Here is a 15,082-nt window from a genome sequence, read left to right on the forward strand (position 1 = left end):
CCATGGCCAATTTCTCCACAACAATGCCACATTTTCTTTGATTACTAATCACAATAGTTCATGAATAGAATATCAGTAAGTCCACTCTAATCCATATTCTATTCCTACATCCTGTGAACCTTGGATTGGTTGTGTCCATTCCACATCTATGTCAACAGGGGGCTTAGATTCCACATGGATGCTGGATGCAATTCTCCTGCTTTCAGTTGTAGGCACTCTTGACTCCATGGTGTGGTGGTTGACCTTCTTCAACTTCTGACTGGGGTAAGTCCAATAAACCACAGTGTAGGAGCTGAAGTCTGTTGAGGCTCAGGGCCTGGCTATCATATGGTCAGTCCAGAGATTCAGATCCCCTGGGTATATATTAACCCCCAGCACCAACTACAATTCTGGTAAAGTAACAGGAAAGGCTTGTGAAAAGAGATCACATCTGAGTCCAGCTCCATCACACAGAAACACAAACTCCAAAGAAGGGCCAACTGACATGGCACTGAACTCCATCTGCCATTACCATAAAACCTGTGGGTCTCTGTAGCCCTCAGAAGAAACAATACCTGAGGTTCTATCTACTTTATCTGTCTCTAAGACTCTGCTGAGTTGTGCATAAGGGCAACCCCTCTGATAAACTCCCAGCTCTTTTTTGGACTCATAGACATATAAACTCATTTGCCCTTTCCATTTCCCCCTTAATTTAGGTCAAAAAACTTTTTAACTCCTGTCATTATATGTAGACAGAGATATTCTGCTGGTCCAAGTTGAACCTTTTATTCAAGGTCATTTTCTAGTTACATCATCAGCTGGTACTTGGTATTAATCCCTTGGCACCAGGGAGACTTATCCCTGGGATTCATGTCCCACACTGGGGGGAAGGCAACAAATTTACATGCTGAGTTTGGCTTCAAGACCGGCCATATTTGCGTAACAGGGAGGCTGTCAGGAGGTAACTCTTAGGCACATTGCTGCTCTAGGCCTTGTTCTTATTTCAGGTGCACAGGCTCACAAGCATAGTGATTAGTAGCAGGGGCTCATTGTTGGACCTTCATTCTTATTTGTCTTTGTTGTTGCACTTGGGGGATGGTTGCTGTTCCTTTAGGGACTGTGATAGAGCTCCCCTGGCTAGGAACTCAGCACTCCCTCAGTTGTTTTTAATTGTTTCCACTATGAAAATATCCAAACATTTTTATGTACCTTGGATATATGCCCTGTAGATTTCCCTGTCAACCATGTGTCCCCTGTCAATAACATCCCACAGCAGTATTCCTCCCCTGCCATTGTTGAACCTCTCTGTGATACAAAACTTCCTAAAAAGTGAAGCCCAATATAGTGCCAGGTTCCCTTAATAGTAAAATGGAATATAATGATGAGTTTAAAGGTTAGATATAGAGTACATATTAATTTGGAAAAATTGAACATCCTATCTTTTTCTTTTCTTTTTTCTAATTATTAAGCTTATCTTCACAAGAGTTTTAGATCACAGTAATTCATATATACAATATACAGTAATCCCACATATCCAACATAATATCTTTTCCCTTCCACAGCAGTAATCTTTTAACATATTCATACCATATTTACTAAAACTGATGTACAGATATGAGACAATAGCTTTCAAATAAGGTAACATTTGTGTTTACATTGTGGTTTATATTTTAGACTATACAATTTTCTATATTTTTAGTTATCTTATGTATTACATTATGATTTATATTTAGCCTATCAGCCCCTATATATATTTTTGTGTAATTTTAAATGTCTTATATCCATCCTTGAGAAAACACTGTAGATGATATAGTAAGGAAGGGTTACTGTTTTAGGGTATTGGATGGTGGACATCTGGCACAAGGTGCACCAGGGGCAGGCTTCTAAGGATTGTGTGAGTGCTCATTTCTTGGCTTTTTAAAATTGTGAACAGTTTGTTAGGAAACGCAGTACCTTTGTCTTCTCTTCATTCGCAGAATGTACTTTAGGATTTACCATACAGTATTGCTGAATAAATATTGTTGAATGACTGAGAAACCAGATGGTTGTGTGGGTTGAACAGATATTGCTAATTATGGGGGAGAAAGGAGAAGCAGTGAGACAAGAGGAAATTCACTTGTGAGTGGGTGTCTCCATTCATGACAGCCAACTCCAGAGGAGAAAAATTGGGAAATAAGATAGTTTAGTGTATTCAGAATCTTTCTCCAGAAGCAACAAGAGGGAAATCAGTATGGGAAACCTGACAAGACTAGAGCCCACACCTTAATAAGGGTGACCTCCTCCTGGGAGGTAGGTGTCCACAGGGATAAGAGATGAACATGGAGCTCCAAAGCGGTCACAAGGGACTAAACTGGTGCAAATTTGCATTGTGTTTTCTTTTCTTATCTCCAGAGAAATAATTATCTCAGGGAGATTGAGACAAAAGAATACTTCATTAATGTGGTTCATGGGAATGGAATCCCTAATTGCTCAGATAATCTAGTGCTTCTCCTTCACTATATCAAAGAAAACACAATTTTCTTCTACAGACCTTATGACTCGTTCCATCCCACTTCAATTCTTGGGAACAGAGCTTCCAACTTCTTTCATCATTCAAGGAAGAACCTGCATTGGTAAACTTAGACCCTGCCTTGATAATTTCAGAGCGACTTACAGAATCTTCACAGGTACTGGGGGAATATATTTTTGACTCCATGAACACCTTTTATTGGTAGAAGCTTTAAGGAAATCAGCAGATTATGACCACAGAGAAAGCTTAAAACACAAAGTTCTGTCTTATTAAAAAGCCTGAGTGAAAATAGCAGATAAACTAAAATAGATTTTTTTCCCAATCTGTTTCCTCTGATCTCTTACTCTTGGGTCTTCCCTCTCTCAGAAGCATTGTTTCCTTGTTTCACTTATTCTTCTTTCTCTACACTTGTAGAAATTATCTGTTTACCTGTGTTTATCATTTTTTTTTCTTTTAGTCATTCAATATATGTGGCTCTGGAATTCTGCTGAAGTGGATCAAAAATTACAGACTCATCCTGGGGAGGTTAGTAAAGGCATCACAAGGGAGATTTTAATTGTAATAAGGCTTGAAGGAGGATTTAGAGTAATTTCAGAAGGAGAAAAGGATAGAAGTACATGAAGAAGAGATGACATGGACACAAATATGGAGTCAATAATGTGGTGAGGTTTTAAAAATAGTTCTCTTTAAAAAAGAAATCAACTTTATTGATACATATTAAAAAGCAAACAATTCCCGTGACATGTAAAATTTGTTGTATTTGCCATAATGACATAATTGTGCATTTATTACTTCAGTCATTATTAGAGTATGTTCACTGAGAGGTAAAGATTTTTATTGTTTGTTTTTATAAATTCGCTATGAGATTTCTTTAGCAAAAATTATTACGGTCTTCTTTTTTTAAGATACATAGATCACACTAAATTTTACATTTTAAAATATGACATCCCATATACCCCACTCCCTAAATTCCCCATCCTCCCACATTAATAACCTTTCATCAGTGTGGCACATTCCTTTTATTTAATGAATACCTTTTGGATCATTGCTACAAAGCTTGGATTATTGTTTACATCTTAGTTTACACTCTCTTCCAGTCCATTCAGTGTGATATGATAGGATACATAATATCCTGCATCTGTCCATGTGATATATTTCAGGACAACTCCAAGTCCCCAAAAAAGCCACCATATCACACCCTCTTCTTCCCTCTCCCTGCACTCAACAACTCCAGTGGTCACTGTCTCTATGACAGTGACACAATTTCTTCCATTGCTAGAGTCACAATAAGTCTATAGTAGAATACCATTAAGTTCACTCTAATTCTTATTTTGTTCCTCTATCTTGAGGATCTTGGGATGGTGATGACCACTCCACCTCTAAATCAAGAGGGGCCTTAGATCCCACATGTCTGATGAATGGAATTCTGCTTGCAGTTGTGGACTTTCTCTGTTCCCTGTTGTGGTGGTTGACCAACATTTTGTTTGCTTTCAGATTTGGAGCTTACAAATATAGCTGCTGTAAACGTTCATGTGTGGACTTTTGTATGGACTCTAATTTTCATATCATATATATATATACCTAAAAGCAAAACTGCTGGATTGTATGGTAAGACAATGTTTAGTTTTAAAAGAAACTGTCTTCTGGCTGAACCATTTTGTGTTCTCACTAGCAGTGAATGAGAGATGTATTGCTCCATAGTTCCATATACTCAACAGCAATTGGTATTCTCAGTTTTTAGGTTTTTATCTCTTCTAACAAGCATGTGGTCATATATTATCGTGTTCATAGTCTGCCAATTCCCTAATGACAGATGATGTTTAATTTTTAAAAGTTTTTTAATGAGTTTATTTATTCATTTATTTATTTAAATTTTTAAAATTTTAAAGTAGGTTTTTATTACATAAATGTTACATAAAAAATAGAGGGAACTTATATGTCCCACCCCTTCACCCTCCCACTCTTTCCCATTGTAACGACATCTTTCATTAGTATAGTACATTTGCTACAATTGATGAACGCATATAGAAACAATGCTGCTAACCATGAATTATAGTTTATATTATAGTTAAGAGCCTGTCCTGCACAATTTTAGGTAATGACAAACATATAATGGCCTGTATCCATCATTGCAATATCATGCAGAACAATCCCAATGTCCTGAAAATGCCCTGATATTACACCTATTCTGCCTGCTCCCTCCTCTCAGAATCTCTGGTGTCCATGGCCTTTATATCAATGATAAACATTCTTCCATTGCTAGAATAATAAGTCTATAATATAAAAATAATGTCTACTTTAGTCCATTGTTCATTCCCCAATCTTCAGGATTTTGTGATGGTGATGCCCACTGTTTCTAATTGAGAGGGGGCTTAGATCCCTTGGGATATATGGGTGGAACTAGCTTGCTTAGAGGTGCAGCCATTCATTGCTCCTTGGGATAGGTGTTGTCCATTACGATCTCCTTATTAGTTGTTCTACATAGGTCCAATGAACTGGAGAGTAAGTGTTGAAACTGCTTAGATTAAGGGTTCAACTGGCACATGAACAGACCAAAAACATAATGCTCTGGCTCATGTATTTAACAAGGATAGTGCCAACACATGGCTTTATGTAAATAACATGTAGAGAAGAGCCACATGTTGGGTCCCTTGTCTTTTTGTCTTTTTTGTTGCTCTTACACTCTCCTCGAACTCTGCCTGTCCTGTTTTTTCCTTTCTTCCTGCAGAATTCTCTTTAGAATTTCTTGAAGGGAGGGTTTCTTGTTCTAGATATGTGCATGTACACATCTTAGTATATAAACATATATTTCCTTACACTCTCTGCAGAGAGGCCCTCAAGGCTGCAGTAACAATGAGCAGAGATAATGCCCAGCCTTCAGGTTTTAAAACCATTCTCCAATAAATGCCTTCTTAGAGAAATTTTTCTTTCTAGAAAACAAATATGCAAGAAGGATCTGGAATATTTTGTAGTACCAAAAAGTAAATAGATATAAAATAAACCCCTCAATGATAGGGTTATAGTAAAGAGCAATAGGATGCACTGCAAAGATCTACCATGGCTAAAAAGTAGAACAAATTGAAAATCAACAACAAAAGTAGTATTGTATCACACCCCAAAGTTTGAAATAAATGTCAGGAGTCAATCCTGTCAGAATTGAGCCAACTTCCCTCGAGAGTCTGTAGGACTTGGGTGGTCTTTGCCATGTTTACTACCTTTTGGCTCCCAGCTCTGAACCCTTCAACTAAGGCCCAATGGAAAGTTTCTAATCAGTTGGGCCTGGTCATGTCATTGGGATCCCATCGGGGGTCCTTACCTGGGAACTTAGTGTGGGCATATTGATCCCTGTCCAGGCTTCCCCCAGATGGGTGCTCCTTGAGCCAGGTGAAAACTCCTTTTGTGACTCACATTCTCTCCTTGAAGTTGAGTAAGGTCATAAGGAGCTGCTTACAGGCAGTCAGCCCAGGTGGGTTTGCAGGTTTGAATGATGGACTGGAAGAGGTCCATCATGACCTGAGGCTTCTCCAGGTATGTGGGGTGTGACTTTTCCAGATAAAGAGATCAGTAGTAGTGAAGTGTCCTCCTTATATATGGTCATCAGCATCATAATAAATTGGAGCCCAGGCTTCAGAGAGAGGTAGTTGTAAGGTGGCCCTTCTCCCTGCTCCACCTGTCCCTGGGGCTCCTCGTGGTCTGAGTTGTCATCTTTCAGGGACTCCTTCCTGAGTGATGGCCAGCACTATGCTGCCAGTGGTCAAAATTGGTGGAAACAGCCATTGCAGAGGTGCAGAGGCTGCATTGTTTGGAGAAAGCGGCTGTGGGAGCGGCTGCGGGAGTGGCTGGGCCATGTTGCTTGGAAAAATTGCCTGCAGAACCTCCTGTGGGAGCAGCTGCAGCAGCAGCTGTGCTGTGTTGCTTGGAGAAAGCAGCTGCGAAACCGGCTGTGGAAACAGCTGCAGGAGCAGCTGGCTCCTGTTTCTTGGAGAAAGCGGCCGTGGAACTGAAACGGCTGTCGAAAGGACTGTGGGAGTGGTTGTAGGAACAGCTGGGCTGTGTTGCTTGGAGAAAGCAGCTGCAGAATCGGCTGTGGGAATGACAGTGGAAGTGGCTGCAGGAATGGCTGCGAGGAAGTGCTGCTCAGGGAGGATGGTGGGTGTGGGGCCAGTGAGGTCATGCTGTTCAGGAAGGATGGCAGTGGAGACAGCTGTCAGGGTAGCGATGTCATACTGCTCAGGGAGGACGGCAGTGGAGATGGCCGTCAGGGCAGCGAGGTTGCATTGCTTGGGAAAATTGGCTCATCCTCACTCCTCGGCACTGGCACTGTAGGAACAATCTCATAAGGTGGTGGCCCCTCTAGAATGGGTGGGTTGTCACTAGATTTGGGGCTTACTTTCTCTGGACCCTTTGCAAGGCACCCGTTTGGCCTGGTTCCTGAGAGAGCACCTCTGGGCAAAGCCTGGCTTCCTTACTCGTACATTTCCTTAACTAGGGTGGACTTTGACTCGCAGTGTCCTGCCAGGCATCAATGATTTTTTTTTAATTACTGCAAAATTTTTTATTGACTTTGTAATAATATTACATTAAAAATATATATATATGAGGTCCCATTCAACCCCACCACCCCCACCCCACCTCTCCCCCCAGCAACACTCATTCCCATCATCATGACACATCCATTACATTTGGTAAGTACATCTTTGGGCACCTCTGCACCTCATGATCAATGATCCACATCATGGCCCATACTCTCCCCCATTCCATCCAGTGGGCCCTGTGAGGATTTACAATGTCCGGTGATTGCCCCTGAAGCACCATCCAGGGCAGCTCCATGTCCCAAAGACACCTCCACCTCTCATCTCTTCCTGCCTTTCCCCATACCCATCAGCCACCATGTCCACTTTTCCCAAACCAATGCCACCTTTTCTATGTGGACATTGGATTGTTTGTGTCCATTGCACCTCTATGTCAAGAGGAGGCTCAGATTCCACATGGATGCTGGATGCAATCCTCCCACTTTCAGTTGTAATCACTCTAGGCTCCATGGTGTGGTGGTTGTCCTTCTTCAACTCCATCTTATCTGAGTGTGGTGAGTCCAATAAATCAGATTGTAGGTGCTGGAGTCTGTTGAGGCTCAGGACCTGGCTATCACATTGTCAGTCCAGAGATTCAAATCCCCTAAATATATCTTAAACCCCAACACTAACTGCAACTCCAGCACATTAGCATGAAAGTCTTATGAAGAGAGATCCCATCTGAGTCCAGATTCATCACACATAAACACCAGTTCCAAAGAGGGGCCATCTGACCTGGTAGTTAACCCCATCGGCCATGACCATAACTCCCATGTGTCTCTTTAACCCTCAAAGGAACCAATACCTGGGGGTTGTATCTGCTTTATCTGTCTCTCAGACTCTGCTCAGTTGTGCATAAGGGCAATCCTTCTGACAGCCTCCAGACTCTTTTTTAGAGACTCGTAGCCATATAAACTCTTTTCTTCTTTCCATTTCCCCCTTACATTAGGTCAAACAGCGTTTTAAAGTCATGTTATTTTATGTAGACAGGGATATTCTGCTGATCCGCATTGAACCTTCCGTATAAGGTCATTTTCCAGTTGCATCATCAGTTGGTAGTTGATAGTGGTCACTCGGTGCCAGGGAGGCTCATCCCCGGGTGTCATGTCCCATGCTGGGGGGAAGGCATTGCATTTAGATGCTGAGTTTGGCTTTGAGACTGGCCACATTTGAGTAACATGAAGGCTGACAGGAGGAAATTCCCAGGCACAATGCTGCTCTAGGCCTTGTTCTTATTTTAGGCTTATCAGCTCACAAGCATAGTCATTAGTGTCAGGGGTTCACTGTTGAACCCTCACTCCCTCCTGGTCCCTGTGCCAGGCATCAATGTAGGGGAACTGGTCTGGGCACTCTGGTTTTCTCGTTAACATCTCATGGAGTTTACAGATGATCTGGGGTCAAAGGTGCCCTCCTGGGGCCAGCCCATGCCAAAAGCCAGCCATTGTAGTTCACAAAGCATTCTAACATTTCCTGGCTAGTACTTTATGCCACATCTTCGCGGAAAACTCAGGGAAAGTTTTTCTGCTTATAACTTAATGGGGTCCTACTTTGTGTGCTTCCCACATTTCCTCTGTGTGTTGACACTGCACAACACTCACTCGGCCTTTTGTTTCATCCATCCCAAGCTGTGTCCCTTGTGGGAACACAAGGCGCCTCTTAACCTAAGCAGGTCGGTATAAGCTCGGGACTCAGAAGAGAGTTTTTTTCCAGGGAGGTGCCCCAGACTGCCCTTGACCAGAGTGGTTACCACAGAACTGTGGATCTTTTCATGTGCTTTTTGGCCATTTGTATTTCTTCCTTAGAGATATATACAAAGAATACTCAAAACTCAACCATATATATTCTCCTGTTTCTAGCCTTGATGGAGAGTTAACAATGAATCATAACACATGAATTTATTTTCCTGGTTAATCATAAGCATGTCTAACCTAGTACAGCTCATGATTAAATGTCTCATTGTGTGTTTGCAGCAGGCTACGTTCTGAATGTCACAGTTGCTTTCAATGGGGAGAAAAATGAAGGAAGGAAGCTTCTTTGACCATTATAAAAAACCTCAACCAGAGGTGCCCAAAGATGTACTTACCAAATCCAATGGATGTGTCATGATGATGGGAACGAGTGTTGTTGGGGGGGGGGGGAGAGGAGGGGTGGGGGGGTGGGGTGGAATGGGACCTCATATATATATATATTTTTAATGTAATATTATTACAAAGTCAATAAAAAATAAAAAAATTAAAAAAAAAGAATACAAACATTCTAATTTTAGAAATACTTAAGTGATCCTAATGGTACCTTTTAAAAAAATACATAGGTAGGAAAAAATATATGAAAAAAAGTTCTACATATTAGCCATGAGGGAAATGCAAATTAGAACCTCCTAAGACACCACTACCACTACTTTGAAAAAAATGAGAATATCAAATAGTGGCATGAATGCAGAACAACAGGAACTCATATGTTTTACTCATATGAATACCAAACAAAACAAAACTGCCACTTTGGAATATAATATCAGTTTCTTCTAAAGTAAATCATACACTTAACAAATAGTCCTTTAGCCCCACTTGTACATATTTACTCAAGAGAATGGAAAATATTTCCACATACAATCTTGTACACAAATCTTTAAGCAGCTGTTTTCTTGGTCACAAGAACTCAAAAAAAAAAATGATCATGAACAGGGTGAAAAATAGGGGAATGAGGGGAAAGGGCAGCCTGGTAAGTGTAATTGCGGGTGTGAGTGGCCCCTCTCATCCAAGAAAAGAAAAGAGACAGAGGCAATTGACTCCTAACGCTAAAGACTCTGAGGCCCTCCTCTATTTATGTGCAAAAGGAGGGAGACAGATCTCTGCAGAGCTGGCTGATAGACAAGGCAGATACCCACCAACAATTCATAAGGCCAGGTTTTTACATAAAAAGATGGAGATGATGCTATGGACAGAAATTTCTTTGAGCCTTGTGATAGAAGATACCCTGAGTATATCTCCAGCCTTGGGGAGGCCCCTTTGACACAGTCATGGAACATTTTTTGTGAGGAAATCCCTCTGCCCATGTTACCAGGCAGTCTGGATCAACCAAGGCTCCTACTGCCAGCAAGCCTTGGGACAGGTGAGCTATCAGCAGGAGGGAGAGTCACACATCAGTCACAGATCAAACCCAGGCACCCACTCTACATGGGTCCACACACCCCTTTACAGAAGGGTCCCTGCCTCCTCCTCCTGTATAAAAAGCCCAGTCCCCTGCCTCTTGAGGAATTGTGACTATTGGAACAATTCTTATCCGAGAGCAGTGACTAGTAGTCACTTATATTGCTCTTACTTCCTGTAGTATTGTTATTGATGTTTTAACACCTTGCCTGGAATAAACAGAAACCCTGACAATTGCATACATAAGATCACAGATGGTTCCCATTTGCCCTTCTCCAAGATCTAGGGATCAGCGGTCTCTGTGTTCTCAGGTCAAGGGTGGCATCAGCCCCATATAGTGGCCACTGGCTGGCCATCCTATGGTCTTCCCCTACCAACCTCCTTCCACAAGCCTCCCCAGGATTTTCTCAGCCAAAGCCAGATCCCAAAGCAGAGATATATGAAGGGCAGTCCCAGGATAAGGTCTTATCCCCAAATGGGTCACCACTTTGGGGACTTTGCCTAAAACACCCATTGAATTTCCGCTTAAGAATTAACTTACCTTTAGAGACCAGTCGTCACACTGTTAGTCCACAGGAAGCTTCTGAGCTTAGATGGAAGGGTATCACCTGTCACAGGAATTTAGTGCAGGTTCCCAAATGTGGCATTAATGAAGTTCTGTTAATTGTATGAGAATAATTTCCTATAGATGGCTTCAGGCTTGGTTGATCATTTAAGATGCAACTCTAAGGACGCAGCTGTGCCTCAAGCAATTGAGCTCCCATTTACCATATGTAGGACTCAGGTTCAATTCCTGGAACCTCTTGTTAAAAAATAAAGGCATCCCAGACCTGTGTAGTGAGGTGCAGCCCCTGCCCCCACATGCAAAATGAAGCACCAAAAAGAGGATGGTGTAACCAGATAGAAAAAAATGATACAATCCCTTACCTTTGCTCCCAAACCCATAGCAGATTTCAATCACTTCTTTCAAATGCAGACATTCTGAAAGCTAGAAACATCAGTGTAAATGCAGTATGGGATATAGCCACAGGCTTCTTTCAACTACTCCTGCCCAGGTGGCAGGGTAAAAATTGGAGGGCCTCTGGGACACTCCCCAGTCTGGGGCAAATCCCATTCCTCACTTTTCCTAGCCCTATTAGAGAATCACTGGCATGGAGGCAGACATTTAGCTTCTACCCAGATGAACTTTCTAGATCTCTGTGGACATTTCCTAAAAGGACACAGCAGAGAGTTGATGGGCATAAGAGAGGGAGGACTCAGAGTGTGGGGACTCCATGGAGGGAGCCAAGCACCTGGGGGGAGGAGGGTGATGTGAAATGGTGGCCCAGTGTAACATCACATATATCTGATCAAGATGTCCCCGGTGCTACAATCGAAGCCTGGGTGTGACAGCTGGAGCTGGGGTAAAATATGGAGAGAAGAGTCTGAGTGAAGGGAGGATGCTCTCTGGCACCTGTTCCTCCTTCTTGACTCCCCATGACATGTTTCCCAGTTGGCACATACTCCTGTCCAAATCTGGGGCCAGGATCCAGGTATCTGCTCCCCTTCCACAGCTTCCCTCTCTGCCCTTGGGGCAGCTAAAGAAAAAGCAGTGGAACACCAGGTGAAGCCCCTTTTTGGGTCAGAAAGGAAATTCCACAATTCACATGCTCAGGGAACACAGGAAGCACATTAACAGGATGTGCAACTGTGGGGAATTTAAATGGAGGATTTTGTCATTGACCCAGAAGACATAACCACCAGATGGCAGTGACAATCTATTCATCAGACATGGTGTTGACTCTTTTGTAGTATGGACCCCTACAGAAATGCTTCCAAAAGCCACAGGTGGGAAGGAGTCCCCGAAGGTGAAGGAGGGCAAGGAGTGCCAAGGCAGCTTGGGACCATATAAACATCCCTGCTTACCTACAAATTGAGAGCCTATGTTGGGCTAATTTCCTGGGGTATGCAAAGCCAGTTAATGCTAAATGGCTAAAAAATGTTTATTGGGCTAATTTTAAGACAATTACACGTGTAACTATTTGAGTTTAGCTGCACCCCAAAGATCTCAAAATAAATTTATTTCTTCACAGGTATTTTCTCAAGAGGATTTTCTGCAAAAGTGACAGCTAGGCAAGCCAGTCATGAGAGTTTTAAAGCTATTATATCTGAAATGACTCATCAGCATTCCCAACACTGCTAAGCCCCTCTGACAAATGATTTGTCCCTGACCCTGTGCTGAGGGCTTTCAATGTGGAGGGATTCCTAGGCAAGCCTCCTCCTAGGGATGCATCCCCAAGGGCTGCTGCACAGGATGACAATCCTCATAAGAGTCAAACACACCATTTCGAAGGTCTTTCATTTCTTGGTAGTGTAAGGGTAAGGCCACATTGAGACAATAGGAATAGAACTACATTAGGCAATAGGAATTGCAAGTACCTTCAGATAAATAAATAACTTAGGCTGTCTCCAAGGAGAGTGTTAATAAATAACTTAGGGCTGTCCCCAAGAAAAGGGCCAAAAAATAACATGGGACTGCTCACAAGAAAGGGCTTTTAAAAAAGAAAAAAATAGATACACTATCTTCAGCTAACCACAGTGTTCTGCTTCCGTGCCTCCTTGCTTGCTAGTAATTCCCACCCCCCCATCCTCAAAGGCTATAAAAACACCTCTTCCCTTAACTCAGGGCTGCTGTCTCCTCCGCATAGAATGAGAGAGTCACTGCGCAGCTAATGAAGCTCTCAATTGGAACTTTATTCAAAGTCTGAGTCTGGGTCCCGGAGCTGCAGCCGCCCAGTCTGGATCCAAGCACCGCGTGTAGCAGACGCTCGCTCGACGTGTAGTCCCGGTTCCTTCCCATTCCAAATCTAAGATGGCAACTCTCAAGGATCAGCTGATTCAGAATCTCCTTAAGGAAGAACAGATCCCTCAGAATAAGATTACAGTTGCTGGGGTTGGTGCTGTTGGCATGGCCTGTGCCATCAGTATTCTGATGAAGGAACTGGCAGATGAATTTGCACTTGTGGATGTCATAGAAGACAAATTGAAGGGAGAGATGATGGATCTCCAACATGGCACCCTTTTCCTTAGAACACCAAAAATTGTCTCTGGCAAAGACTATAGTGTGACTGCAAACTCCAAGCTGGTTATCATCACAGCTGGGGCTCGTCAGCAAGAGGGAGAAAGCCGTCTTAATTTGGTCCAGCGTAATGTAAACATCTTTAAATTCATCATTCCTAATGTTGTAAAATACAGTCCAAACTGCAAGTTGCTTATTGTTTCCAATCCAGTGGATATATTGACCTATGTGGCTTGGAAACTAAGTGGCTTTCCCAAAAACCGTGTTATTGGAAGTGGTTGCAATCTGGATTCAGCCCGGTTCCGTTACCTAATGGGGGAGAGGCTGGGAGTTCACCCATCCAGCTGTCATGGCTGGGTCCTTGGGGAACATGGAGACTCTAGTGTGCCTGTGTGGAGTGGAATGAATGTTGCTGGTGTCTCCTTGAAAAATCTGCACCCTGAGTTAGGCACTGATGCAGATAAGGAACAATGGAAAGAGGTTCACAAACAGGTGGTTGACAGTGCTTATGAGGTGATCAAACTGAAAGGCTATACCTCCTGGGCCATTGGGTTATCTGTGGCAGATTTGGCAGAAACTATAATGAAGAATCTTAGACGTGTACATCCTGTTTCCACCATGATTAAGGGACTCTATGGAATAAAAGATGACGTCTTCCTTAGTGTTCCTTGCGTCTTGGGACAAAATGGTATCTCAGATGTTGTCAAGGTGACTCTGACTCCTGAAGAAGAAGGCCGTTTGAAGAAGAGTGCAGATAAACTTTGGGGGATCCAAAAAGAGCTACAATTTTAAAGTCTTCTAATGTACCACTTCATTGTTTAAGCTACAACAGGATTTTAGTTGGGGGCTGTTCCTGTTCTTTTTATCTGATCTTGGATTACGGCAGTAATAGTAAGATGACCTAGGAAAAAAGTTAGACATAGGAATGTTTCTTAAAACCCTAAAGGTATTTACTGATACTGAAGATGACACCTATCTTGTATAGTCCCAAACTGATTATATAAAATAGTTTATGTCTGAGGCACCAGTGCCAATGCACATGCTGCAGCTGCCTTTCAAACCAGAAGAAAGTGTGGTTACTGTGTATTTTATACCTTCTGGTTCCTTTACCTAACATGCCTCATGTAATTTCCTTCCTCCCAATCAATCATATCCTGAACTCCAATGTGTAAATCCAACATTGCATGTCTTGTGCATAACTATTTTAAAGGATCTTATTTTGTGTACCAAATGTATCAAAGTAGTGTACATTGCCATGTAATGTAAAAAAAAAATTACCTATTACAATGCAACCAACTGTTTAAGTGTCGTACCTCAAAAATGTCAAATAAACCATAAAGAGTGAAAAAAAAAAGTCTGAGTCTGGTCAATATCACTAATCTATAACAGTAGATAGATGTTTGTTTATTAAGAGACAATTCTAGGCCATGTAATGCCATTTATAATGGCTTCCTGATTCTTTTTTTAATGTCAACTGACTTTCTTAAAGTAAACTCACATGGGGATGCCTAAATCAAGGCAAAGTCCCACCTGGGTCTCTTATGACCACTTTCTGTCCTGGTCTACAGACCACAACCCTGTTTCCTACTCAGGCAGTTGCCTAAATAAGACTGACTATAGGCCCTGGGGCCTGTGAGGGCCAAACTAAATGTGGCTATATTTACCTACAGACACATTCACACCAATATTAATGTCTACCTATTTAGATATGTCTATGCATATTAACTTAAAAGTACGCAATAAACCCTCTCTATCACTCTGTTTACAGGTGCTTTGACACAATTGTACATGATTTTTTTTGCATGGAAACATGACAATT

General features: G+C 42.1%; 1 protein-coding gene across 1 annotated transcript; it reads left to right on the top strand.

The window, feature by feature from the left end:
* The first annotated feature begins 13,014 nt into the window (after positions 1–13,014).
* LOC131277883 (L-lactate dehydrogenase A chain-like) lies at positions 13,015–14,555 on the top strand. Its single transcript, XM_058292967.2, has one exon. The coding sequence runs from the start codon at positions 13,057–13,059 to the stop codon at positions 14,053–14,055; it is 999 nt and encodes a 332-aa protein (XP_058148950.1). The 5' UTR covers positions 13,015–13,056; the 3' UTR covers positions 14,056–14,555.
* Positions 14,556–15,082: the final 527 nt, after the last annotated feature.

This window comes from Dasypus novemcinctus, unplaced genomic scaffold (genome assembly GCF_030445035.2).
Source record: "Dasypus novemcinctus isolate mDasNov1 unplaced genomic scaffold, mDasNov1.1.hap2 scaffold_98, whole genome shotgun sequence".
Taxonomy (NCBI): Eukaryota; Metazoa; Chordata; class Mammalia; order Cingulata; family Dasypodidae; genus Dasypus; species Dasypus novemcinctus.

What these genes read in the sequence shown, in the direction of transcription:
- LOC131277883 (XM_058292967.2), top strand. Translation starts at nt 13,057, where the DNA reads ATGGCAACTCTCAAGGATCAGCTGATTCAGAATCTCCTTAAGGAAGAA.